The sequence below is a fragment of the Eptatretus burgeri genome, chromosome 10 (genome assembly GCF_056783735.1).
Source record: "Eptatretus burgeri isolate ZD-2024b chromosome 10, Ebu_testis_v1, whole genome shotgun sequence".
Taxonomy (NCBI): domain Eukaryota; kingdom Metazoa; phylum Chordata; class Myxini; order Myxiniformes; family Myxinidae; genus Eptatretus; species Eptatretus burgeri.
This window is the reverse complement of record NC_140970.1, coordinates 40,837,174-40,863,774: the sequence shown is the minus strand read 5'-3', so window position 1 is coordinate 40,863,774 and position 26,601 is coordinate 40,837,174. Positions and strand designations below refer to the sequence as shown.

Genomic DNA, 26,601 nt, shown 5'->3' with positions numbered 1-26,601 from the left:
TTCAAACCGCGAGCCAGAAACAAACACACAGGCCGTTCCTTCGCTCTCATAAACGACGACTGGATTGGGGCATTGTGTTTATCTATAAATGCGCATAAGAAATCGAGAAATTATTAGAATACATTGTCATCACCATCCGGAAGTAGTGCGTGCCCGTACGGAATGTTTACGTGCATTCCACGAATTATCGCTTGCATTGAAGTAACAACTGCTGTGATACTTACACACGCAGAGTTAATTAAAATCAAGTTTACCTCCCTGTCTTTGCTTGCCATGATATTCGCTGCCATTGGCCATTACCACTCCTACGCCACGGTAACTAAGGCACCGATCGATCCCCATCGTAACCGGCACGGCACGTGACGTCATCGTTGGCCGGCCGCGTACCGGCCTACGCAGCAACATGTCCTGTGATTGGTAACTAAATGGTGCATCGGCCATGCCTACGCAGCACGTGTCCTGTCATTGGTTGGTAAATAAATGGCCATAACTTGGGAAGCACTTGTCCGATTAATATCAAACCTTGAAAAGGCACATACTCAGGTCCCCAGCAATATAGCTGGCAAGTTTCAATTGGATCGGATAGTGGTTGTCGAGAAACAGCAGATACACACACACACGCACACACACACACACCTGGAATTATAGAGAGCATCATCATGCATGCAACAATGTTTTTCAACTTGATTATACTTGAACAATTGATTGCAAAATATATATATATATATATATATATATATATATATATATATATATATATATATATATATATATATATCACAATAACGAGAGGAAAATCGGACCTGCAGCTTATCAGGACCCTGGCCTAATGCTGTAACCCAAATTTGGTAGCATTCTGACCGGTGGGTCTGGAGAAGAAAATTTTTGAATGAATTTATTAAGCCTGCCATTTTTACCTACTTCGTCACGTGACAGGAACGAGCTTTGCGGTCCCCGTTACTAGTCAGGAGCAGAACCTTGCTGCCAAATTTCACTCGGATTGGCCCAGCAGTTTGGCTGGAGAAATCGAAATGGGGGACGGATGGATTGTGCACGATGACGATACCTTATCAGGAATTCCAATTCCAGATAAGTTAAAAAATATATTGGTGTTTCTTCTGTTTTATGTGTTTATTTTTAGGGTGCTGGTACAGATGAGAGGTGTTTGATAGAAATTCTCGCATCTCGCAAAAACAAGAACATCCAGGAGGTGTTTCGAACATATAAGACTGGTACGTAAGAATGCACTGGTTGTACTACATTTTAGGCACCATTACAGTTTTATTAAATTGCATATTCCTCGATCGGTTAACATCATTAATTTGAGGAAAATAATTACTTCCTCCTTTTTACATGATAGCTACATCCATACTTCTTATTTTTCTTCTTCTTGCAATGATTATATTGTGTTGCTTTGTATGCAATACTCCTTTGAGCAACAGGCGAAGACCTTGATAATCTCATCTTTAGAAAGGAAAGACATGGCAGAACAGAATGTCCTTCAAAAATGGCTCTCTTTGGAGGTCAGCTTTGATTATATTGTCAGCTTTGCTGTCTGACCATGAGAGATTATGGCAAATGGTGAAGCACAGACCTTTTAAGGACTGACATTACAATGGCTGATAAATGAAGCAGATGGGTGGTTTTGTTTGACGATCCTTCCAGAGAGACCAGATGAGACCCGTGGATTGAATGATGGGTTCAATACTCCAGAATAGCATTTCTCTTTTCCAGATCTGCCACGTGGGATGGAGCTGCTGACAAACAGTCTATCATTGCGAGGAGTCCTGCATGGCAATTGTCTATTGCCTTACAATAACACTGTTAGGTGACATTTTTGCGGTTGGGAATAAAGATTATCATAATCAGCTCTCTAACCTTCAACCAACAGCAACATAATAACGTCACCATCACATTGTGCTATGCTGAGACCCCTCGGGGGCATCTCCGTGTCCACCAAGCCTTACAGGCAATTGCTCAAAATACCACAAACAGAAAATGGCATAGCGAGAGACATGTTTTGCCCTTACGAGAGCTCACCAGCACAGCATAATACTTAAAATCCTCTGCTTGGGCTGAGCTTCCATTCTACAATATATGCATCATAAGACCCATAACTGTGTATAGTAAGTGCAAGCCAAATCGTGTCCCATCTGCTGACATTACTTTTCCAGGGATACTGTTCCATTCATAAACTACTCTGAGTGAAAGACTCTGGCATTACTACCATCAGAAGCCTCCCCTTCTTTACTCTAACGCCGTGGCCTTTGGTCTTTTTCACTGTCCATTCTGCTGAAAAAAATCTTCTGTCCTTATTTTGTCTGTACCCTTCATTATCTTAAAAATCTCCATCAGATCCCCTCGTAATTGCCCTTTTTATTTTGTGTAAATGTAGGTCAGTTGTCACAAACTCCAATGCCTCTCATAGTTTGTGATTTTTATGCCTCGGCCAACGAAGTCGCTGGAGGCATTATGTTTTCGGGTTGTCTGTCCGGCCGTTTGTGCGTCCGTCCATCCGTGATATGTTTTCATTACCGCAATTACTTCACAACGGCTGAAGAGATCCAAGTCAAGCTTATATATACAATTTAAAGATAAACTGATTAGGTTATGGGGTCAAGAGATCAAAGGTGAGAGGTCTCGTTTGGTAAAAATTGTGTTTCCAAGCTAACTTGTGAGCCATTGATGGGATTTTTTCCAAACTATGTAATAAGTATACATTATGATGCAAAGATGAACTGATTAAATTTCAGCATCAAGAGGTCAAAAGACAAAGTCTGTAATAGGTTTCTGTTACCGTGATAATTTAACCCTTTGAACCCTGAGCTCCTTGGACTTTCTTCAGCTCCCCCAACCTGAGTTCCCTGGAGAAAATTCTGGCCGCTCAGTAATATGGAGGTTTGATTAGCGGCTGATAAAACGGCCACGAGGGTTAAAATGGTTAAGAATGGCTGAAGGGAACCAAGTGAAACTTGGTACAAATATGTGTAATGTGTAAAGATAAACTGATTAGATTATGGGGTCAAAGGTCAGAGGACCCGTTGGGTAAAATTTATGTTACCGAGCTGACTTGTGAACCAGTTTTTGACCAAACTTGGTATAAGTCTATATTATAATGCAAAGAGGAACTGATTAGATTTTGGAGTCAAAGGTCAGAGGTCATATCAGGGGAAAAGTGTGATAATGAGAACAGCTGAAGTGATTTAAATCAAGCTTGATACAAGTATTATGTTGATGTAATAATGTTGGCAGAGGCGTCGAGTGAAGTCGAAGAGTGCCGTTCTCGTGTATGGATATTTTTTGTACACAACTCGATTATTTTGGAACATACACAACAAATGAATAGCAATACTGTCAGGTTGTGATATCAACAGGATGGCAACATTGGATTACAGTGGTTGTGAAATTGCTGCAAGCTTTTAATCTCTTACAGATGTTTCACTGATCTTTGGATGTTTATAAATTGTCGACTAATGTTTACTATCTTTTCTACAGAATATGGACGTAATTTGGAGGATGACGTTATGTCAGACACTTCAGGTCACTTCCAAAGGGTCCTCGTGTCATTGATAACTGTAAGTGGTAGATGAGAGAGAATTTTGTCGGGTAAAATAAATGTGTAGTCCGTTGCAGCTAAATTTAATGATTCTGTGGTGAAGGTTGGTTTATTGTACATCACAAACTAAATTCGTTTTTGTTTCGTTACATTTCAAAAAAAGTTGAAGGAATTCCATTTTCTTTGTGCTTGCCTGTTGAAGTGTAATTACCGCAAGGGTGCATTTCCTTGATATGCATATGAAAATGGTGGGCTCTCCCCTACTCATATATTGTTTCTCTTTTCTTCTGGATACTATCTCTCGACCTCGTTGATCTTTTTTTCTTCAATGGGGCTGTGAATATTTCTTTCAAATTTAACTTTCATTATTCTTCAAGGTTTCACACAATTTAAAATGATTATTTCCCATTGAGAAGCTCATGAATGCATATTACGTTGACTATGCGACCAGCAGAGTATTTCCAAACTGGCAATTCTTTTGTGGGTTTGTGGTGGGATGTCGCTGCATGGCAAGACACGAGCATCTCTAATGTTCATATTGCTCGTTATATTGTTTGTAAACCAGGGCAACAGAGATGAAGACATTCCAGTGGACAACGACCTTGTGATGAAAGATGCACAGGTAGGGTGCTTTGAAAGATTTGAATACTCTCAGAGAAATTTTGATTAGTCACCCAACCCCCTTCCATCCCCTTACTCACCTGAAATGGCATCTCTGCTCACTCTGCCCAAGATGAGGCAGAATATCTTAAATGTCTGCTTGACCCCAAATCTCATGTCCCCAACCCATCCTGCTCTGTTCCCATGTTAGCCCCCTCTTTCCCACTCTCCATTGGACTTTGTCATCTGGCAATTCTACACTGTCGCTGAGGATCCACCAACTAGCAATGAAACCGGTCCAGTGGTTGTTGTGACATGGTGCACAACTAATTTTGTAACAAACAGGAAAACGTCTGACTTTGCCTAGTTGGCTGTGGTAATTTTTTTTCTTTAACTGTGTGTGTGTGTGTGTGTGTGTGTGTGTGTGTGTGTGTGTGTGTGTGTGTGTGTGTGTGTGTGTGTGTGTGTGTGTGTGTGTGTGTGTGTGTGTGTGTGTGTGTGTGTGTGTGTGTGTGTGTGTGTGTGTGTGTGTGTGTGTGTTTAAATTTTTTTAACCTTGTGTAGGCCTTCTTGGGTTGTTTTATACAGAAGCTCTGGCTAGAGGAATGTGGGAGGTGTTGTGTATGTATGTATGTGTGTATGTATGTATATATATATATATATATATATATATATATATATATATATATATATATATATATATATATATATATATATATATATATATATATATATTATCCCTGCATAATGTATCCTGATTAGTATTTTTAAACATGTTTATTCATATATTTTATGGTAAACACAACAATCTCATTCTTCTCAGATACAACACTTAATGAGTCCAATGATCAAACTCTTGAGAGAATCTTTGATGGTTCTTCAGAGTTCTCTCAGATGTTTCAGCCATGTTTACACTTGGGGTGGTGTCGCAGGTGGTTTTTTGGGGGGGGGTTTAATGTTAAAGGCTCTCATCACAGACTGAGTCGTCATGGGGCCAGGCCTTAAATAAAAGAACTGCATTGATAGAAAAGTGAAGAAAGAGATAATAGTCGAATACTTTTTGAGAAAGGAAAAAATCTGCTTGTTGAAAAGGGGAAGGTCGTAACTGTTCGGAAAGACTTGAGAAGGTAGAGAGTTCGAGTTTGGCAGTGGAAGGGAAGAATCAAACATTATAACGGCCCACCCTTGAGTTGCCATTGACCACACAATAATCATGCAATGCAGAGTCTTGTCAAGTATTTTGTGGTCTCTAATGGTGTCGCTACACAAGGAGAAAGTTCTCTTGATGCGTAGCGTGTGGATTCCAGGATAAATTTGATTTTAGGGCAATACATAGTCGGTTTATTGTATCACATGGTGTAATTGTGGAGCTTTCAAAGGAGATTGGAGAGTTGAGAGTGCTTTTGGAGAGAGATGGGAAGAAATTGAGTTTTAGAAGAAGCATTAAACTTAACTTGATTACATTTGCCCCACTGAGAGATCTTGTCCAAATCATAATTTTCAGAGGTGGCTGTGATGAAACGAGATGTAGATCGAGTGAGGGAATATGGAGCAGATGGGAAAAACGTGGAGGAATGTCATGTTAAGTCATCAGAATATAAGTGAATTTGGTTATCTGTTGAAGAGAGTTGGAGACGGGATGGAACCCTGAGGGGCACCACTGTTGAAAGGGAAAACAAAAGGAAATTAGATGCAGGTGAAGGCCATTCAGCACATTGTGCCTGCACCACATCAACAGCACAATAATTTGTCAACACAAGATCAAAAGAAGAAAATGCAAAATGTTATTTTTTTATTTATTTAAATTCTGTTTTTTGTGTTTTGTTTTTTTTTTGTTTATTTTTTTTTATTATTTTTGTAGTTTTTTTTTTTTCCTTTCTCCCAGGGGAGGGGGCATTGGTTTGGGTGAAAAATGCACAACATCAACCACATAACACCCCTTGATGAGACCTCCACCAACAACACTCCGTACACATGCACACAATCACCCATCAATGCTCAAGCGACTTAAAAATCCTGCCAACATCCCGATACCCCTCTATCTCCATAACTTCCATGTACCTATCTAATTCCAATTGAAACTTAGCTCCTGTTTCTGCTGCCACTACCTTACCAGGGAGGCCATTCCATGCATTAACTAATCTTTGAGTGAAAGTCCCCTGCCTTACTACTGTTTTAACTCTCTTCTTCTTTAGTTTCAGGCTATGGCCCCTGGTTCTATCACTTTCTACTCTGTTGAATAATTCATCTGCACTTATTTTGTCTGTACCTTTCACTATCTTAAACATCTCTATCATATCTGCTCATAACCGCCTTCTTTCTAGTGTATAAAGCTCTGTGGCGAGCAAGGCCCGGAATCAATCTAGTAGCCCTGCGCTGAACCCTCTCCATGGAAGCGATGTCTTCCTTGAGTTGTGATGACCAAAACGGCACAAAATATTCTAGATGTGGCCCTCACTAAATTCCAATACAATGTTAACACCACCTCTTTTGATTTATAAATGATCCCCTCCGAGTACACCCGAAACCCCTATTTGCTTTACCTATAGCTGCCTGGCATTGTGCTGCCTGCTTTTCTCCTTTATCTATTTACCACCCCCAGATCCTTCTCCTGTGAAGAAGGGAAATGTTGAACCATCAACAATTACGGAGATAGAGCGGCCGGAGAGCTCGATTATGAGGGAAAGCAGTGTGAAGAAGGAAAGCCGAAAGAGAGAAGCTTGGATATCAGACCCCGATGCCAAACTGTATCAAAGGCTTTTGAGATATCAAGGCCTACAACAAAGGATTCCCAAAGTCTCTCAGGAAAGAAGTCCATATATTTGTAATGTAAGAAAGGCCATCAATGGTAGATCTTGCCTTGTGAAAGCCATATTGATGATCATATAAAGATTGTGAGATTCAAGATGCTTGAGGAAATGGGAATTGAGAAGACATTCAAAGATTTTGGAAATAGTAGAAGTCAGAGCAATAGGACAGTAGTTGGAAGGGTTTGAATGATCACCCTTTTTAAATACTAAGGCCAGGAAAGAGGAAAAGTTTGGGTTTTTAAACCAAAACGAAACAAACGAGCAAGCATGGGTGCAACTTCTGAAGCACACTCCTTTAAGATATGGGGAGGAATGCCATCTCGTCCATATGCCTTGCTTGTATCCAGAGAGGAGTATTTTTTTATTTTTTCACTGCATGAAAAGAGATTATAGGGAGGGGCATAGGATTGGTAAGGGGAGCATCAGGGGGAGATGGAATGTTGAAGTCGTCTCGTGTAGAGTTAAAGGAGAAAAGAGAACCAAAAGAGTTGCTTTATCAGTCAGACAGCGATAGTGTCATCGGAATGGAAAAGCCAAGGAAAGGTAGAGTGAGAGAAGTTGTTGAAGATACTGTTATGGCTGTGGAAATTTGCAGAACACCATAAAGGTTCCTAAGATCAGTTATCCCGGTAAGTGAGTGTTCAGATAGGTTTCCCCACCGTTGTTTAGAGGGAATTATTCGTGTTCACCGGACTGTGACCCTTTGAGATAGTGTTTTTCTTTTTCTATCGTTATTTTGAACCGACATATCTCACCCACCATTACTGCAAACCACAACGCCAACAACACAACCACCACCAACTACGCCACAACACCAACCACGCTACGATCACCACAACAACACCACCATTTAACCATCCTCGCCACTACGCCAGCTTGCAAACGCCATCCTCCACAGACCACGCTACGACCCTTTCCGCGTTCAAAAGGGGTCCGAGAACGCGGGCGTAAAAGAACGAGGAAAAGAAACCTCCAATGGTGCGTGTGGATTTCTCCCGCCTTTTTTTTCTCCGAGGCTGGTGTGACGAGAAGGGCGAGGCAGCTCGCTCGCGATTGGTGGATACGAGGAGTGAGGCGGTCAGAGTTGAGAAACTTCTTGAAAAGGCTCAAAGGAGGGTGGAGCCAAAAATGGGGAGGGGCGAAGGGCGGAGCCCCGAGTTATACAAGGCCGCACGAGACGTGAGTCTTGTCTTTCGTGTGGTGGTCATCAAGTCTTTGGTGGTTTCACCGTCGGGTGGTTCATCGCTCTCCTGGCTCTTGGTCCTGTGGAGCGACCTGTTCGTTGGAGGCATGGGACGGTAGAAAGTCCGGGCGACGCACCGGAGACGCGGACTGGAGGCGCAGCTCTGCCGGCTGGGTGGCGCGAACCTGCGCGTCCTTGCGAGGAGCGCCGGTGGGAGCTCGCCGGCCACGCGAGAGGCCCGGGATCAGGCACGGCCACGCTAGCTGCCGTGGGGACGGGGCGACGCGACTCGCCGACCACCGAGGGGGGAAGGTAACCTGCCACGGTCTCGCGGGACCCGTTCGGTCCTCCAGGTCCCGCGTTATGAAGGTCCACGGACCCTGTCTGCCACTCCTGTCTTTGGGAGTGGCCATTCCCTTGCTTTTGAGTGAATGTTGGTGGCGCCGTGTCCGACAAGTTAGAACTGAGTAAGTGACTGTAAATAATAATCATATTCGGTTGTATTGCTTTTGCTTCTCGCCTGAATATTGCATGACTGCCTTGGCTGTATATACGTCTGCTTATAATAAATGTGCTTGGTTCGAATGTATCCTGTTCGTTGCATCCTCTTTGCCTTATTGGAAATGCCATCTTGCATCGTGGAATAATTAGTTGGGTTTTGAAATACCCATTAAATAGAATCGGATCCGGCGAGGTCGGCGATAATACCCGCTCGGCTATCGCTGTAGACGGAACGGACCGCTTTAGCGGTTCGTGTCCCAAGCCGAGGTACGGCCCCTCGGTAGGTTATCCGCGCAAGTACTTAGGTATATCGATATTCGGCGAGTGACCCTATTTCACGCGGGTAGAATATGGACTGGGCTGTGGGGAGGTTAAAAGCTCACCCGTGACTGGTTTCTGGCGTGGTTCCAGAAAGTCATGACTGAATTGTCCGACCAGTGGGCGACGCGGTTGCGATTAGAGGTACACGGCCGATCGCACGCCGGCGGGCGTGAATTCGTTACAATACTTTTAGCTAAGGGCCAGAAAGATGTTTTACTGGAAGCAGCTGAGAGGTTGTCATTTTTTTTTTTGGGGGGGGGCATAAAGGAATGATTTGCCTCATGAATAGCATGTGTGCAATGATTTATGGTAGATATTAAAGCTGAATGCGAGTCGGGGGAAGAAGAGTTTTTCCATGTCAGATAGGCCACATCCCTTGCACGAATAGCCGCAGAGCAGAAATTTTATTGAACCAATAATTGGAAGGAGTAGTAGACTTGAAAGAGAAGGGGATATAAGCTTCCATTCCTGCAACAATAACTTCAGCAATGCGTTTAGCATAAAGGCATCGCTTGAGAGGCAGTAATCTTCCCAGGAAAAGTCGGAAAATATGCTTTGTAAACCAGTCTAGTCATCATTATTGAAATGCCAATAATATACTCGCATTTAGTCGGAGGAGTGGTGGTGGTAAGTAAAATTATGCTTACAAGACTATGGTTCGAAGAACCAAATGGAGGTGAAATTGTGTAGCTGTAACGCAACGGATTGGAGGTGAAGAATAAATCCAAAGAATTGGAAGAGTGGTCATGACGACCTTGAATATGCATAGGGTGGGTGATAATTTTTTCCAAATCATTAAGAATGGAAAATGTAAGATCTTCAACTTCCCCAACATCCGTGTGGAAAGATTTCAACCACTCCTAGTCCATGAGCTGAGCCCAGTATTTTCATGAATTGGTACCAAATTGCAGGATAAAACGAGACACTGCTTTTTGGATAGGTCATGACCTATAGTTTGAGAATTTATTTGCTTGCCAGCTCAAACGCGTAGCTTTCTTGGAGAAATCCGCTAGGGGGCGCTTCAAGGGGGGTAAAATACCGATTTTTTTTTTTTTTTTTTTTTTTTTTGCATATTTGTTAACTAGATGCCATGTAAAATTGTTCTGACTTCAGTGTCAAGCTGAAACTGTACTGAAAAGGGTAAAGAAAGGGAAATTTATTTGAATTTTTTAGCTGAAATGAGTCAATTTCAAATTTTAAATGCAATTTTCTCCAGTTTTTGTTTTCTTGAAGCCAGTAACTTCATAGACCAATTCCTAAAATATTGCTGTGCAGAATATACTGAGAGGTTTTGTTTGGTCTAATACTACACCTGTTAGTTAAAAATTTGAGGCATGTGATAGCATCAAAAATTAACTGGCCGGGGGGGGGGGGGGTACGATGTTTTAGAAGAAGTTTACACAGACTTTTACACCGTAGAAGTTTGACGTGATATCGACATTAAATTTGTACTTGTAACTGACTGTGCATCACAGGCATCCTTGCCATCACTGTATAAATCACTGAAGTCCTTAATCTTCATCATCACTTTCATCGTTATCGGAAGACTCATCAGAAACGTTTAGAACTAAGTCACTGTCCTTCGTGTTGCTGCAATCCTTTAATCGGCATTCGTCCGTACATGGAAGGTTATTGTCTAAGCAAACGCAATCACCAGGTTCACACGCTTTGCGGCACTCACAGAACATGAAGTACAAAACTACCTGGGGCGCTGGTAGTCCTGTCATCCAACATATTTCAAGTCGACCATCGTCGGTTGTGTGCCAGCCATGGTTTTCTGGAGCAGGCACATAAGGCTTTGGATCAAGGGATCGTCTCCATACAGCGGCCTGGTAATTTGCTCTTAGCATATGTTGGTTAAGGGTGTCTGCACACGGTGGTAGTTGCCCAGATTCTACAACACCCTTTTTAGCGCGCCATAGATTGAAGCGTAGAGCGTTCACTTCTGTATCGTGGGTTCGGGACGCATACAGCTGGCATGTAAATGCCTGCAGAGTATCAACAACATCCCTATTTAATGTCCATTCACTCCCCAGCTTAGACAATGCATCCAAGAACTCCTTATTTCCTCGCATAAACTTCAGTCCTTTGATCTTGCCCATACCTGAGAATGCACTGACCGAATCGCACCCTGTGAATGCGTGTAGACCCAGCAACGAATTGCCATTAAGTCCTATTCTCGCTTCAATCGTGTCAATGCTAAAGAGTCGAATCCTTCCCTTGTACGAAAGTCGCATACATAAGCGGGTGCTGATATGAGCATTGAATGCCAAGAGAAGCACAAGAATATCAGTGTCTTCAGCAACAATGACGACTGATTTGAAACCCGATCGAGCAGCGTGTGACGCATGTAGCAAAACCCTAGTGTCCGCTTCCTCATGCGACAAATCAAGTTCACGCACTTCCATCACAGTATCCTGCGTAATTCGGAGGCATTTCGAATCAGCTGTTACGTAGAGTTCTTTCTCACCGATCAATGATTGTCTCTGCTGCCAGTCATTGGCAACGAATCGCGTAAGTTGACGCTTGCTTGCTGGGCTAGAGAGTATTCCTCTCCAGTTTCTGACCGTGTGAGTGGGCACTATCTGTGAAAATAAGATGCCCCGGTTAGCACCACGATTGACCCTTTCCGCATCCTTGATTGATGAGTCTAAGTATATGTCAAACACCACATCTACTCTTTTACTGTCTGGGTGACTTGCGAGAGCCATCTTTAGCAGCCTCTCGGATATTTCCACAAATGTTAATTTATTTCCATCAAGTTTCTGAACAAGTCCCATACCATCGATGATTGCTGCGGAAGGTCGAGGTGTAGTTTCCTCTGGAAGCACATCACTTTCAAGATGGTTAGCAAGTGCTGCCTTGGCGGTCTTTTTCAGAGATCCAACGTGGTTGGCCAGTGCCCAGGGTATTGTTCCCAAAGGGTGCCTCAACACTTCCTGCATGTCCAGTTGCCTACTGCAACCAATGAGGAGCATCCTTCCAAACAAGTGGTTGTCAGCCTTCAGCATGATTTCTCAATTGCCAGCAGCTGTTTTCTTCGTCACTTGCATTGAGGCAAACGTTTTGAGCTTCAGCTTTGTTAAAGGGTCGTAGAACTTTTCTCCTTTACTAAGTCTTTCATCCACAAATTGCTTTGCAGCACTTCGACCGACCGACCTGCTCTGCTCTTATCAAATCCTTTTTAACACCATCTGGAACTATGATTCCAGTCGAAAGGCTGGAGATTTGCGTATCTTCTCTGGCAAACGGGTGAACCCAGCTTGTTTGCAGCAATTGTGAAACTGCCTGGACATCTCTCTCATCCTTTTGCATTCTACGATTTCCAAGGTCTGGGTGGCTCACTTTTCTTTCTCCTTCATCCCCGTCTGTCAACTGTCGGATTTGCCTTAACACCACGCTACGGAACTCTGCGCTAAGGTAATATCTTGCCACTGCAGATGTATTCAAACTGAATCCCTTGGTTCCCTCTGCCGTCTGAGTGTCCTTATTTATGGTCTCCTCAAGCGTTAATTTTTCTACTGCAACTTCCTTTTTACGAAGAATGCAAACACCACAATCAGGCTTGTGCCTCTTTGCAGGTTGGGAGCTTGTCGGGTCCATTTTTATGCTGTTCATACTCTGCGTTCACCTGAAAAATAATGCCAAGTTTAGTCTTGAGAAAAAAGTTAAATGGATACATAATTCGAAAAAAATTCCATACTCATCTTCGAACCCAAATTCATTGGAGACGAAAGACAAAAGAAGATTATCCATACCTCAATGATGTAGTTCTGGTGGCCATCTTGGACGCCATTTTGGATTTCCAACTGATTTTGATGATCAGCAACGACACCTATACAATGTCTCACAACTCTCACAGACGACCAGTATTCATAGCATGGGTCAACATCCGTCAGGTTTTGATTATGCTGGAAAAATATAATTTTTTAGAAAGTCGCATTTGAAATTTGTAATTTCTATTCATTAAAGCAAAAAAAATTGAAACAATTTGTCAAAATTTTACCTTTTACATTACATATATAGCCTCCAACTTGATTTAGGATGATTGTCCATTGCATCTAGTTGCAAATTCTGCAAAAAAAAGAAAATCAGTATTTTGTCCCCTCAAAGCGCCCCCTAGCGGATTTCCCCAAGAAAGCTACGCTTTTGAAATGGCAAGCAAGCGGATTCTTTAACTGGCGGTCATAACCTACTCAAAAAATGGTGTCTCATTTTATCCCGCAATTTGGTACTAAATTTTGGTCTGGCTCATGGACTATCCCTGTGGTGTACATTGAAGTCTCCAAAGTAGAGAAATTATGTTTGAGGGTGTTCAGATGTCATGGCCTCATGGCAACAATTAAGAAAGTTATCAAGTTTGTCATCTTGGGAGAGCAGTAAGTGAAACAGAGAAAAATATTGACCTGTAAGCTAAAGTAAGAAGCTTAACTTGTAAACAATTTAATGGTTTCCCGACTGTACAGATCATCAGATGGGCACTGTTCTTCCTTGAGCTTTTGATCCTTTCAGACCAGAACTTTTCCAAACAGTGGATCCACAACCTCAATTGCGTCCACAACCTTAGTTGCGTCCAGGTCAGGTCAGGTATGGGAGCATGTGCCAGAACAGCGCGTCGCTGCGTCCACTTTCCGCTGGTACTCCAGGGGCCTCCGTCTGGCCATCCCCCAGGCAGATGCCAGGCCCATCCCCATCTCCTTGAGATGATGGTCAACCTGCTGCAACCACGAGGCACGTGGTCGGCCCACTGGCCTCCTCCACTCATGAGACTCCCTCGCTGAGAGAATCTGGTGAGCAGGATCAGCGTCAGGAAAACGAGCCACATGTCCATACAGCCGCAACTGACGCTCACGGACTATGCAAGTAACAAATCTCATCCGAGTCTCTCTCAGCAACCGCTCGTTGGACACAATCCGACCAGCGATAGCCAAGGATTCTCCGAAGAGACCTGGTACCAAAGAAATTAAGTCTCCGTCTCAGATCCTTGGTCAGAGTCCAAGTCTCGCATCCATAGAGCAAGACTGGAAGTACCAAGGACCTGAAGACTCGGACTTTCGTCCTCCCGCACAGGTACCGGCAGCGCCACACCCCATGATCCAGTGAATCCATGACTCCCCAGGCCCGACCCAGACGTCTATTGACCTCTGGCTCGCAGCCAGTAGAGACATGAATATCACTGCCAAGGTAAGTGAATCTCTCTACGACCTCAACATGCTCACCACAAACAGACACAGACAGGACAGCAGCATCCAATATGTCACCGAAAGCCTGGATCTTAGTTTTGACCCAAGAAACCCGTAATCCCAGCGACTCCGACTCCTTATTCAGCACCTCGAGGGCCCCCAAAAGGATGTCTAAAGTCTCCGCAAAGATGACTGCATCATCTGCAAAATCAAGGTCCGAGATCTTGACATTCCCAAACGATGCACCGCAGCTTGATCTCTCCGACATCCTCCCTAAAATCCAGTACATACAAGTGCTGAAAAGTGTGGGGGCCAGTACACACCCCTAACGAACTCCAGTAACAACTGGAAATAAGTCAGAGATGGTACCACCACACTTCATAGCACTCTCAGTACCAGAGTGGAGTTCAGACATCAGATCGATCAGTTTTGGTGGCACCCCACGAAGACCAAGAATCCTCCAGAGGACATCCCGATTCACTGAATCGAACGCTTTACAGAGATCAACATAGGCTGCAAGCAGCCCCTGCCGAAACTCTCGTCTGCGTTCGGTGAGGACACGAAGGGCAAGGATACGGTCAATCGTTGACCTCTTTGGTGTAAAGCCTGACTGCTCTGGAGGCTGGTGCTCAAGCAGATGGTGGCGAACCCTATCAAGAATTATCCGAACAAAGACCTTGCCCGGCACTGAGAGCAGCGTCACCCCTCGGTAGTTGTTGCAGTCTTGGCGATCACCCTTCCCTTTCCAGAGAGGGACAACAAGGCCCCTCTTCCAGTCAGTTGGGATGATGCCTGTGTTCCAGGCAGAGCACAAAACTGCATGCAACGACACAAGTGCAGCACTTCCACCAGCCTTGAGAAGTTCAGCATGGATGCCACAGATCCCTGGAGCTTTGCCCCGTTTCAACTGGTTCACCGCAGCCCGTTTTTCCACAAGCGAAGGTGCACCACAGTTGATTCGAGGGTCAGCAACAGGGATTGTAACACCCTTGACGTCCAACTCGACAGCTGGGGGATCAGCCTGGTACAACCGCTCAAAGTAACCGGCCCAGCGGGCCTTCACTTCAGACTCCTCTGTCAAGAGCCTACCACTCTCTGCTCGAACTGCAGTGCACCGAGGGATGGGCTTGGATGAACGCAATGCGTGAATTCCCCTGTAAGCGGGACGAGAATCACCTGTCCACAGGTGATGCTCTACCCCCTCACAGATTCCTCGCACATAGGCCTCCTTGTCCACCCTCAGTGCACGTACAGTTTTACGCCTCAGCTCCCTGAACAGCTCAGCTCTGCCATTCAGCCTGGCCCTGCGACTCTGGTCAATGGTATCCAGTGTTCCTTGAGAGACAAAATTCTTCCTTGCCCTGCGGTGAGCTCCAAGACGTCCACCGGCAACATCAAGGACGGTGGTCTTGAAGGCACTCCACAACTCTTCAGGACCCCCCAAAGCACCCAGACCCCCCAAGTGTCCACTCAGCCTGTTCGCAAACTCCTCAGCTACTCTCTCATTCCTGAGCTTGCCAACATCCAGCCTAGGCTGGGATGGTACCATTCTCCAGGATTTAAGGTGCAGCTTTAGAGTTGCTACAACAAGCCTGTGGTCAGTATTGAGGAACTGAGCATTCCGGTGGAGCCTGCAGTTCTGGATCATCCTCCAACGACCGTCAATGAGGACATGGTCAGTCTCCTTTGCCACACCACCAGCGTTGGAATACCAAGTCCAGCGATGAGCTTGTGGGCGCTGAAACCATGAACCAGCCACCCTAAGTACATGACTTCTTGCAAAGTCAAGGAACTTAGTGCTATTCTGGTTCATCGTTCCTGACCCATGGGGACCAACACGCACCTCATAACCATCCCTATCAGTTCCAGTCGATGCATTGAAATCCCCCAAGACTAGAAGTGTATCTCGTCTGTGGCACTGATCAACCACAGACTCGAGCGTGGCGTAGAATGCATCCTTCACGGTGAGATCACTCGCCTCAGTCAGAGCATAAACAGAGACCAGGGAAATGACACCTAAGGAGTGACGAATCCTTAATCTCATAATACGCTCGTTGACCGGTGTTACCTCAATTATCATTGGGGTCAGCTTATTGGACACAGCTACAGCAACTCCTTGGGTATGGTAACCATCAGAGCGACCAGACCAATAGTAGGTGTAACCACCCACCATTATCTCACCGCAATCCGGTCTCTGAACCTCAGAGAGAGCTGCAATCCCGATGTCCAAACGCTTCAGCTCAGATGATAACGGAGACAGGTGATCATCCTCTCTTAGGGATAGGACATTCCAGGCACCCACCCGAAGGGACCGCCTCAGGTTAACCCAAGGAGACCGCCGTCTGGTGGACGACACCTCAGCACCACTCCGACACACTCTCCCGCAATCTGACCCAGGGATGTTACCCCATGGTTTCCCTCCTATCATCAAAGATTGGGGGTTCCGAAGGCTTTGCCCCAATCCCGTCATCCGGTGAGCTGCCCTGCGAAGGGAAGCTGCACAGGAGGTACTCCCATGGAGTGGGTTTTCAGATTTTTTTGCGTTTTTGCGTTTTGCGGAATGAAGGGTTTTACGGTGGCTGGAGTGCAAATCCTGCCACCAACCTCCTAATGAAAGTAACCCAACTGCAGGAGGACGTCCGCAGACAGTTGGGCACTAGATATGGATGGCCGTTGGCTCACAAGGAGCTCCTCCGCCCTTTGACAGGTTTTGTTTTTAATCCTGCTGGGTGTCCATATCCAAACACCCTCCTCACCAGAAAACCTGGTGGGGGAGACGGTTTAGTCGCCGACAACCCGACCATGGAACAGGTTAGTACAGGTTTACATGGTACCTGTAGCAGGTCACAGATCGAACCTGACCTGACTACCAGGCAGTCCATCAACCCATGAATGTATCGCTAATCAAACTCTATTTGCTATTTAATGTCTTGTCACATAGTTACATCTCCCATCACACATTATATTATATGATAATACATTAAATCATGCACATGTTACCTTAAATATAACACATCCACCAACAAACACAACCACCTCACTCACCTCTGGATCAAACTGTTGTTCAAATATTCAAACGTTTATTTATAAATGTTTTTTTTTACCTCCACCACTGAAGTTGAAGGAGGTTGTTTTCACCCCTTTCTGTCTGCAGGATATCTCGAAAAGTTGTGTATGTATTTGGATGAAATTTTGTGGACAGGTTTCGTGTGTGACAAGGATGAACTGATTAGATTTTGGTGAAGATCCAGATCCAGATCCTGCTACTATAATTTTTAAGTGATTCTTCACCATTGAGAGATAGGGACAAAAATGATATGAAGCATAATATCTCAAAAAGTTGTGGACGGATTCGGACAAAACTTGGTGGACATGTTGGGTGTGTGACTTGGAATAATTGGTTCAATTTTGGTGAAGATCCGGATCTGATAATTTCAAGTGATTCTTCACCAATGAGAGATATGGCTAAACCAATATATATATATATATATATATATATATATATATATATATATATATATATATATATATATATATATATATATATATATATATATATATATATATATATATATATATATATATATATATATATAAAATGACCGTTTTTACAGCCATTTTTCCCTGCTGTGCGGAGGTTGGGCTTTTTCTTGAGCCAATGTTTTTTTTTTATGGCCGGATGCCCTTCCTGACGCCAACCCTGGTCGCCTCTTACGACACACAGGGATATGGTACACCTATTCTAACCGGGGCATACACCGAGACCAGTACACTGGTACTCATTTCACCGACCTCGGAAGGATGACAGGCTGAGTCAACCCCCTGGTGTTAATTCAGCAGCCAACGGGGCTTGAACTCAGGACCGTGGGATCCCAAGCCACCACCCTAACCACTAAGCCAGCACCAGGCTTTAAACCAATATATATATATATATATATATATATATATATATATATATATATATATATATATATATATATATATATATATATATATATATATATATATATATATATATATATATATATAAAAAACAAGATATCTCAAAACGTTGTGGATGGATTCGGACGAAACTTGGTGGGCATGTTGGGTGTGTGCCAAGGACGAATTGATGTGTGTGTGTGCCAAGGAGTACAATCCTCCCAGTATGATAACCACCATACTGTTTGGCTTTATTTTATTGAGTGATATTTGATTCAAGAAAACAAACAAACAAATATTTTTTTTTTTCTTAAACTCACTGCCTAATATATTCTGCCTACAATCTTGTAACTTAGTTTTTGCCCTTTTTCTTACTACAAAAGTCAAAGTCAATGGAAGACTGAGACAATGGAGTGTGAGAGCCCAATTCATGGACAATGGAGCAGAGAGGAACAGGCAGAAAAAGGACAGATGAACTGGCAAGAAATCATTAAAAGACACAGACAAAGTGCAGACGAAGTTGGGTGGATGAGTGCCATGCAAATAGATATTGTTGCGGAAATGGGCCCTAAGTGGGCTATTAAATATAGGATTAGCCCAGATCCCCCCTTAAATGCATGTTTCGCCAGGTTTTTTGGTAATCGGATGTTAAATGTGTGTTGGAAGGTGTAGCAGGCAGTCCAGTGTTCATACAGTGGTGGTGTACCGAGAGGTGCCTTCTTTTTCCTTCCCCCCTCCTAACCAGCCCCCACCCAGCTTCCTGACAGTCAGTCAACAAGACATGCTAGCAACCCATTGGCGGAGAGCTGCTGCAAACTCGAACAATGGACCAATCACGTGTCCCCAGAAGTGGTTCAAAAAGCCTGCCCCGAAAGGCAAGAGGAACTGCCTTTTACCCCTCAGCCCGAATTGGGCTAAGGGGTATTGTCGTCACAGGCATTGTCCGGGCGTCCGTCCGTCTGTCAACTTTTGGTTTCCGTCAATTTCGAGGAGAACGCCTTGTCCGATTAAATCCATTTTGCAGGGTGTCTTGGGGTTGAGTAGAGGAAGGTTCCTTTCGAAAATGGGCGTGCTGCGATTTTCAATGTGGCCTCCATGGTAGCCATCTTGAAATTGGTTTCCGTCGATTTCGAGGAGAATGCCTTGTCCGATTAAATCCATTTTGCAGGGTGTGTTGGGGTTGAGTAGAGGAAGGTTCCTTTCGAAAATGGGCGCGCTGCGATTTTCACTAGCTGCCACGGTAGCCATCTTGAAGTCTGATTGATTTTCGATATGACGTCCAACGTGCTCTAACTGACTGCATCATTGTGATATCACTGCTTCCTTTTACAATGCATGGGCTGAGGGGTTACGCCCGCTTTGCGGAGCTATTATTCCTGTCTGCGATCGGCTTTATGAGGAGTGACTTGACCAGCTATTCCTCCTTGGCCATGGATCCAGCATGCAGGTCATCCCCAGGTTCATCCTGAGTCGAACCACAAAGCCTCTGACTGCCCTTACTCCCTGCACAGCTCGACCACGTCTTTTCATCCCATCGATCCACCATCTCAAATTCAGCCGCTGATGGCTGTGGCAGCCATTTTCCATTGCCATCAAAAATTTTGAGATGGCCCAATATCCAAATCTGTTCATAATATGATAGGCTACTAGTGTGCCAAATTTGGTGCGTTCATCACAAAATGCACAATTGTTATGCTATATTTAGCTAAGTTGCCCCACTACAACCACAATGAGTGGATGAGTATCAAATGTTTCACCACAAATCAAACTTTTGGGTCTCACTAGAACTGAAGGTGAGCAGCAAAAGTAGATTTAAGAGGGGTGGACTATATTTCCTATAAAGTGTTACCCAGAAAGTTGATCGTTGAAGCTTGCTGAACAAGAAGTGCAACACTCAAACAGCCTGAATTTACAGGATCTTTATGAGGCTGGAGAGAAGAAGTTGGGGACGGATGAAACAAAATTCCTTTCAATCCTGTGCAGCCGTAGTGTTCCGCATCTTCGGAGAGGTACTGGCAATTGCTGTAGAGAGCACCACAGTAAATTATTTCACTATTTTCATTTAAATTGCAGTTTGTGATGTGCACATACTTGCTGAAATGATATTGGTTATGAATTGGTAAATTTTTGTTTTGTCTTGCTACCATTCACAATCACCTCTGGTACTGCCATTGTATGTGTAGTTTTTCCAGAATATGAGAACATTTGCAACAAAGACATAGAGAAGAGCATCAAGAAGGAGATGTCTGGCAGCTTAGAAGATTCTTTGCTGGCTGTGGGTGTGTACCTGCTCGTGTACATTTGCATTGCCTTGGAAAGTGGTGCTATTCTGATATACCCATGATGGACCAAGAAACAACTTTTTATTTATTTTTCAAAATATAAATACAGTTGGCTACAAAAGTCTGAGTCCACTGAAATATATGCCAAGCTTTCTCATACCACGATTTTGAATGGCAATTTTTCATAATATTGAAGATATTTGTGCATATTCTTTCATTTATTATAGTTGTTATAGCTATTATAGCTGACGGATACTGTCTTTAAAAAATGAATGGTCAATACATTTGAGAGATTGATAAAAAAAAAAAAAATTTATGTCAGCAGTCTGGTTATGCTCTGGAGTGCATGACTACAACACTCTTGGTAAAAAATTGACTCAAACATAATCTATAAACGAATTGAATTGATGCCAAATATAGTTGAGGCAGTTCTCAAGGCAAATAAAGGGGTCAGACTGATATCACTGAATATGTGAAGACAGATTCTATTTTTTTCATATTATTATAAGTGTTTCTATATCCTGAAGAGTTCATTGAAATCCCTAGAAAGTGCTTTTGGTTTCGTATTGTAACAGGCTCGGTCTCCCTAATGGCATCGCAAGACCACCAGAAATTAACTCCCAAAACACCGAGTGGAGGCATTCACGACTGGGCCACGGTACAGTTTGGTTAGCATTTATTAATTTAGCCATGTGGCAGTTTGAGCGTTCACATGGTTCTAAGGATAATATGATTATGCTGGAGGATGATCCCACAGCTAAGATGCACAGAAACTCGTGTTAAAGGTAACTGGTTTATTCGTGTTTTAAATTACCCTGTGGTGACCTATTGGTGGATGGGGCACAGTGAGTAACAGGAATAAAAATGTTTCAGAGAAACCTGATTGGTGTACTTAATCTTGATGATAACAGTTTCCATGGCTCTTCTTAGTCTATTGTTACTCAGGCAGGAACACAGGACAAACAGGAGGAGAAGAGTTGACTAAACCAAGAAGAGTTAACAGAACTGTGTGGTGAAGGCATGTACAGTCTTCCCTGTGGTGAAGTGTTGGGAACCATGACACAGGCTTGTCTCACAGGCAAGGCAGACACACCAATGGTGCTTTGCAGCAGGCTTGCCCCTCAGACCCTTTTCCATCTTGCAGACCAGTCTCATCTGGCATGCCTGGCATCTCTCTCCATTTCTCTGAGTGTCTTCACTGTGGTGTCTTCCTGGGTTTCTGGTGTGTGTGTTCACTGTGGTGTCAATTTGCATCTCTCTGGTGAATGTGATGTCATTGTCTTTTATTTCCAGGCCCCTGACCCCTCCAGCAATTCCACCCCACCCCCCCCCCACCATGAAGCAGTCTCTCCCTCCACCCATGCGAGTGTTGCGGATGCGTCCTTGCCATGCTGAAGTAGCACATGTGGATGTGCGAACATGTACGAGAGCTCGCAGTAGCTCACGTGGTGGGCATGCCATGTTGTGAAAGGACAAAAGGGGGGTGATTTGAGAGTTAAACACAGGGAAAATAGGAAGAAGAGACAGACGTGAGGGTGAGAATGACGGGGCTGCCTTGACATCCGATTCTGGTCTTTGCTAATTGAGGTTACAAACACTTGCGCTAATATGCATTAAGAGTTAACTAATGAATAAAATTGACATCCACCAAGAAGTCAATTTTGTAACAATATCACAATTTCTTTTATCATACCTAGTGTACTACATTTGCTGCTGGACTCAGACTTTTGTACCCCATTTTATATATAATTGGTAAGAAAACATATAAATGTACTTTATTTGTGTCTAAACCTTGTTATATTTGGGTGGTATGTGTGGGACTGTTGTAGGTATCTTGGCCATATAACTTTTTGAATGCCCCTAGTATGTCGTCAGAACCCATAAGCTCAGTGTTTTCCAAAAGAGGCTATTAATTCTTACTTTGAGGTGAATATTAAGAGGAGTCTTTAAAGTCAAGTCTACACCTCATTCGGAGAGGACAGTCCTTTGAAATATTACTGTCTTGGTTAATTTGCTTGTTGTATGAATTATGATAGCTGTCTCCCTACAGTAAAATATTAATGGATAATTTCTGGATCGGGATTGTGGTGTTTTGCAAAATCTAAAAAGAATCATCTTAAGTTTGGTTTGTGCATTTGAGTACTGAAATGAATTGCTTTTATTTTATTTTATTTTATTTTATGCATACCACAGTTTGTACCCTTTTCATTTATTTTTTATCTTTATTTCTTATGTAATTCTCTTTTGTGTTGCAAATGTATGATATAAATGTGCTTTACCAAAACGACCATAAACAAATGAATGCCACTAGAGCAACATGTACAAGATGTCCAATTTGTCAATTGCTTTCTTGGAATTATTTTGCATTCTGCCTATTTCCTGGTAGCTTTAAAACTAATTACTTAATGATTTTGAAAGTAATGAGTAATTGTAAACAGCTTGCTTGCTATTAATAACCTTGTTTTCCCTGACTATGAAAAATAAATGAAAATGGATTTCTGAATAATATGGGCAACATTTCTCCTTTACAGTGCGCTGTGTTAAGAACAAACCATCTTTCTTTGCATGGGCTCTTCATCGTTCTATGAAGGTATTGAAACTTTAGGAAATCGTTTAACATTTAAGAGCATGATTAGACCACTGTTTGGTTCACTCGAGTCATTTTCCTTCATTTCCTGGAATCATTTCTCTGTTTTTACGAGCTTTTGAAATTATCGATCTAAGGTTTTGAGATTGCTTTCTCCTGGAGGTCATACAACCAAACATTACTGCTGACAACTTCAGAGGTAGTCAAGCTTTTTAAGGGCTTTTATCCAAATGTTGATTCACATTCGAGACCTGTAGATTCTGCATCAGATCTCGCCAAATAGTGCATCTTGCCAAAGTCAGCATCATGTGCTTTTTTTGCAAAATGTGATACACTTTGTTCCAAACTACTTGACATGAACTTCTCTCAAATTCACACACTTTTCAACACTGTTATGCATTCAAAGAAAGATCCATGGTGATGCTTGTTAATTCTTTATTGTATTAGGGTATGAAGGTTCATGGAAGGGCTAAACAAAAGAAGTGAGATGTTAATGCAGCAGAAACAAATTAGATTGCACCAAGTGGATGTGGAATTAACAGATACAATATAAGGGAACATAAATATTATGAGGACCAACATGAGCTATCAGTGAGTGATCACATTAAAGCAATAGAGATAAGCGTGGGGCTGGACAAACTGAGGGAGGCCATTCCATAAGGCAGGGAGAAAAGAAAATTTTGGCACCAAGTGAGTGGTTCATTCATCTTTAACACATAACCTTGTATCTCTGTGAATTAAGGTCTAATGGATCAAACTTAATTTCCATAAAGCTTTTCCTTCATTAAACTTTCCAACTTAGCCATAGGTACTAACTGTAAGCAATGGTGTTTCCTGTGATGAAGGTTTGCCTTTAGCCAAAGCTTGAGAACACTGCATTTCTAAAATGAAAATAAACTTAAAACTATGAAATGATATGGTTAAAAATAAAAATGTTGAATTCAGCTTCATCAGTTTTGTTCTGAGTTAGCATTGTTTTTGACAAACATAATGCAGAGAAAACCATTATATTGAAATTGCATTTGTACATTCACGTCTGCTTAGCCCCACATTCATGTCTGCTTAGCCCCACATTCATAATGTTCACCATCTTTCTCGCTTAGCAGGGTATGGGTACAGATGACAAGACCCTGATACGGCTTATGGTGTCCCGCTGTGAAGTGGACATGCTTGACATCCGTCACGAGTACAAACAAGATTATGGAGAGTCGCTGTATGCTGCAATCAAGGTGCAATTTTGTTTAGCTTTAAAATATATATTCAATTAAAAAATTTTTATTTATACTTGATTACTTCAACATTGCAATGCTGGATAAACTTGCAAAGAGGGTTTCCCAGGCCTTAAATGGATGGAAAACAAATAGGTATGAGCAAACCTCTTTACGAAAACAGCAGGTTAGTCATTTGTGCATTGCAGCTGAAAGGAGGGACATGGTGAAGGTAAGAATAAGACAAGGGTGAAGCTGACAGCTTAGGAAGGCAGTGCAAACAGGTTCACTGTGTGGAGAATGCTTAAGATGGCAGGTCTTCATATTTTGCATTGTTAATGAAGAAGCACAATCAACTCCCCTTTCCACCACAGCAATATTAAACAGACTGTGAAGGGAGGAAAAAAAACACTTTAATAAATGACCAAACAGCAAAATTTATATTGGTCGTCTTTCTGAATTCAATTTAGTAGCGAACGCAGTGAGCTTCATACTTAACGCGTGCACATGAGAGAATAGGAAACAACAACAACAACAACAACAACAATACAATACAATAGCCCTGGCTATTTGGAATCCGTGTCGTTAGCTATGACCTTTTGCTTCCGGTTGTTTTTAAACACTGTGCGGTGTATAAACACGATTGGGTTTTATTTCTATCTCGTGAATATTACTTAACGCGTGCACATGAGAGAATTGGAAAGAACAAAAACAACACAATACCCTGGCAATTGTGAATCCGTGTCGTTGGCTATGACCATTTTGCTTCCGGTTTTTTTTTTGCTTCTGGTTTTTTTTTTCCGGTTTTTGTCATGGAGAATGATGCATGCCAGGAGATAAAGGCATCGTCGGAGACATGAAAGACCCAAATAATATCAGACATGGTGTATATTTCCTCCACTGATTTTAATAAAAATATCTCCCGCATCATCAAAAAATAATTTTTATCGTGATTTACGTTATTTGATCGCTAATTCCGAAGTAACCGAAAATTGCGTATACAGTTGTGAACAAGTTGTAGGTAAAGTCAGAAGCGAATGTAAGAAGAATACTACATTCACTTCTTGTATTTATTTTTTAGATGAGATCCTGTTCTAGGAGGTGTAGTTGGCATTGTGAAGGTAATGTTGAGGATTTTTTTTTTTTTCAGATGAGATCCTGTTCTAGGCGGTGTAGTTGTTGTGAAGGTAATGTAGAGGTATAATGTTGAGGTAATATTTATTTTTTTAGATGAGATCCTGTTCGAAACGGTGTAGTTGTCCTTGTGAAGGTAATGTTGAGGATTTATTTTTTCAGATGAGATCCTGTTCTAGGCGGTGTAGTTGTTGTTGTGAAGGTAATGTTGAGGTAATATTTATTTTTGCAGATGAGATCCTGTTCTCAGCGGTGTAGTTGTTGTTGTGAACGTAATGTTGAGGTAATATTTATTTTTGCAGATGAGATCCTTTTCTTGGTGGTGTAGTTGTTGTTGTGAAGGTAATGTTGAGGTAATATTTATTTTTTCATAGCAAAAAGACGGTGTAATTTGATATATTTAAGAAGCGAATGTAAGAAGAATTCTACGTTCGCTTCTCGGCTTTGCCTATTCCATATATCGATTTACTCTGTCCCTCTTGCTGAATGGAAATTCATTTTTTTTTTCTGCAATTCTTGCACATAAAATGAAACTAAAATTTATTCTCCATTCAAATCATCTCTCTCTCTCTGTCTCTGTCTCTGTCTCTGTCTCTGTCTCTGTCTCTGTCTCTGTCTCTGTCTCTGTCTCTGTCTCTCTGTCTCTGTCTCTGTCTCTGTCTCTGTCTCTGTCTCTCTCTCTCTCTCTCTGTCTCTCTCTCTCTCTCTGTCTCTCTCTCTCTCTGTCTCTCTCTCTCTCTGTCTCTCTCTGTCTCTCTCTCTGTCTCTCTCTGTCTCTCTCTCTCTGTCTCTCTCTGTCTCTGTCTCTCTCTGTCTCTGTCTCTCTCTGTCTCTGTCTCTCTCTGTCTCTCTGTCTCTCTGTCTCTCTGTCTCTCTCTCTCTCTCTCTCTCTCTCTCTCTCTCTCTCTCTCTCTCTCTCTCTCTCTCTCTCTCTCTCTCTCTGTCTCTCTCTCTGTCTCTGTCTCTGTCTCTGTCTCTGTCTCTGTCTCTGTCTCTCTCTGTCTCTGTCTCTCTCTCTGTCTCTCTCTCTCTGTCTCTCTCTCTCTCTCTGTCTCTGTCTCTGTCTCTGTCTCTGTCTCTGTCTCTGTCTCTCTCTCTCGTGTCTACGTTATTATTCCCGCGCTATCGAAGAAAAGCGGGAGTATTGCGATTGTCTCCGTCCGTACGTCCGTCTGTCTTACCCTGTAACTCCTACACCGTTTGAATTAGGAACTTGAAACGTTGGGACATAGTAGATATATGTATGGGGAAGTGCACAACACTTTTGGATTTTTGATATGACCCCTAGGGGCCAGGCCAGAGGGGTTGGGGTCAT

At 42.8% G+C, this 26,601-nt stretch overlaps 1 protein-coding gene across 3 annotated transcripts in view; it reads left to right on the top strand.

Moving 5' to 3' along the window:
* Positions 1-26,601, top strand: part of LOC147018387 (annexin A4-like) — a 40,840-nt gene that overhangs the window by 12,405 nt on the left and 1,834 nt on the right. For 2 of the 3 annotated variants that reach the window (XM_085897980.1, XM_085897977.1), the window contains exons 6-12: positions 1,142-1,232; positions 3,496-3,575; positions 4,122-4,178; positions 19,991-20,084; positions 20,259-20,354; positions 22,889-22,947; positions 24,048-24,173. In XM_085897980.1, coding sequence (XP_085754106.1) covers positions 1,142-1,232; positions 3,496-3,575; positions 4,122-4,178; positions 19,991-20,084; positions 20,259-20,354; positions 22,889-22,947; positions 24,048-24,173 — 603 coding nt within the window. The remainder of the gene's footprint in view (positions 1-1,141; positions 1,233-3,495; positions 3,576-4,121; positions 4,179-19,990; positions 20,085-20,258; positions 20,355-22,888; positions 22,948-24,047; positions 24,174-26,601) is intronic. The other variant, XM_085897978.1, reaches the window with a different exon arrangement.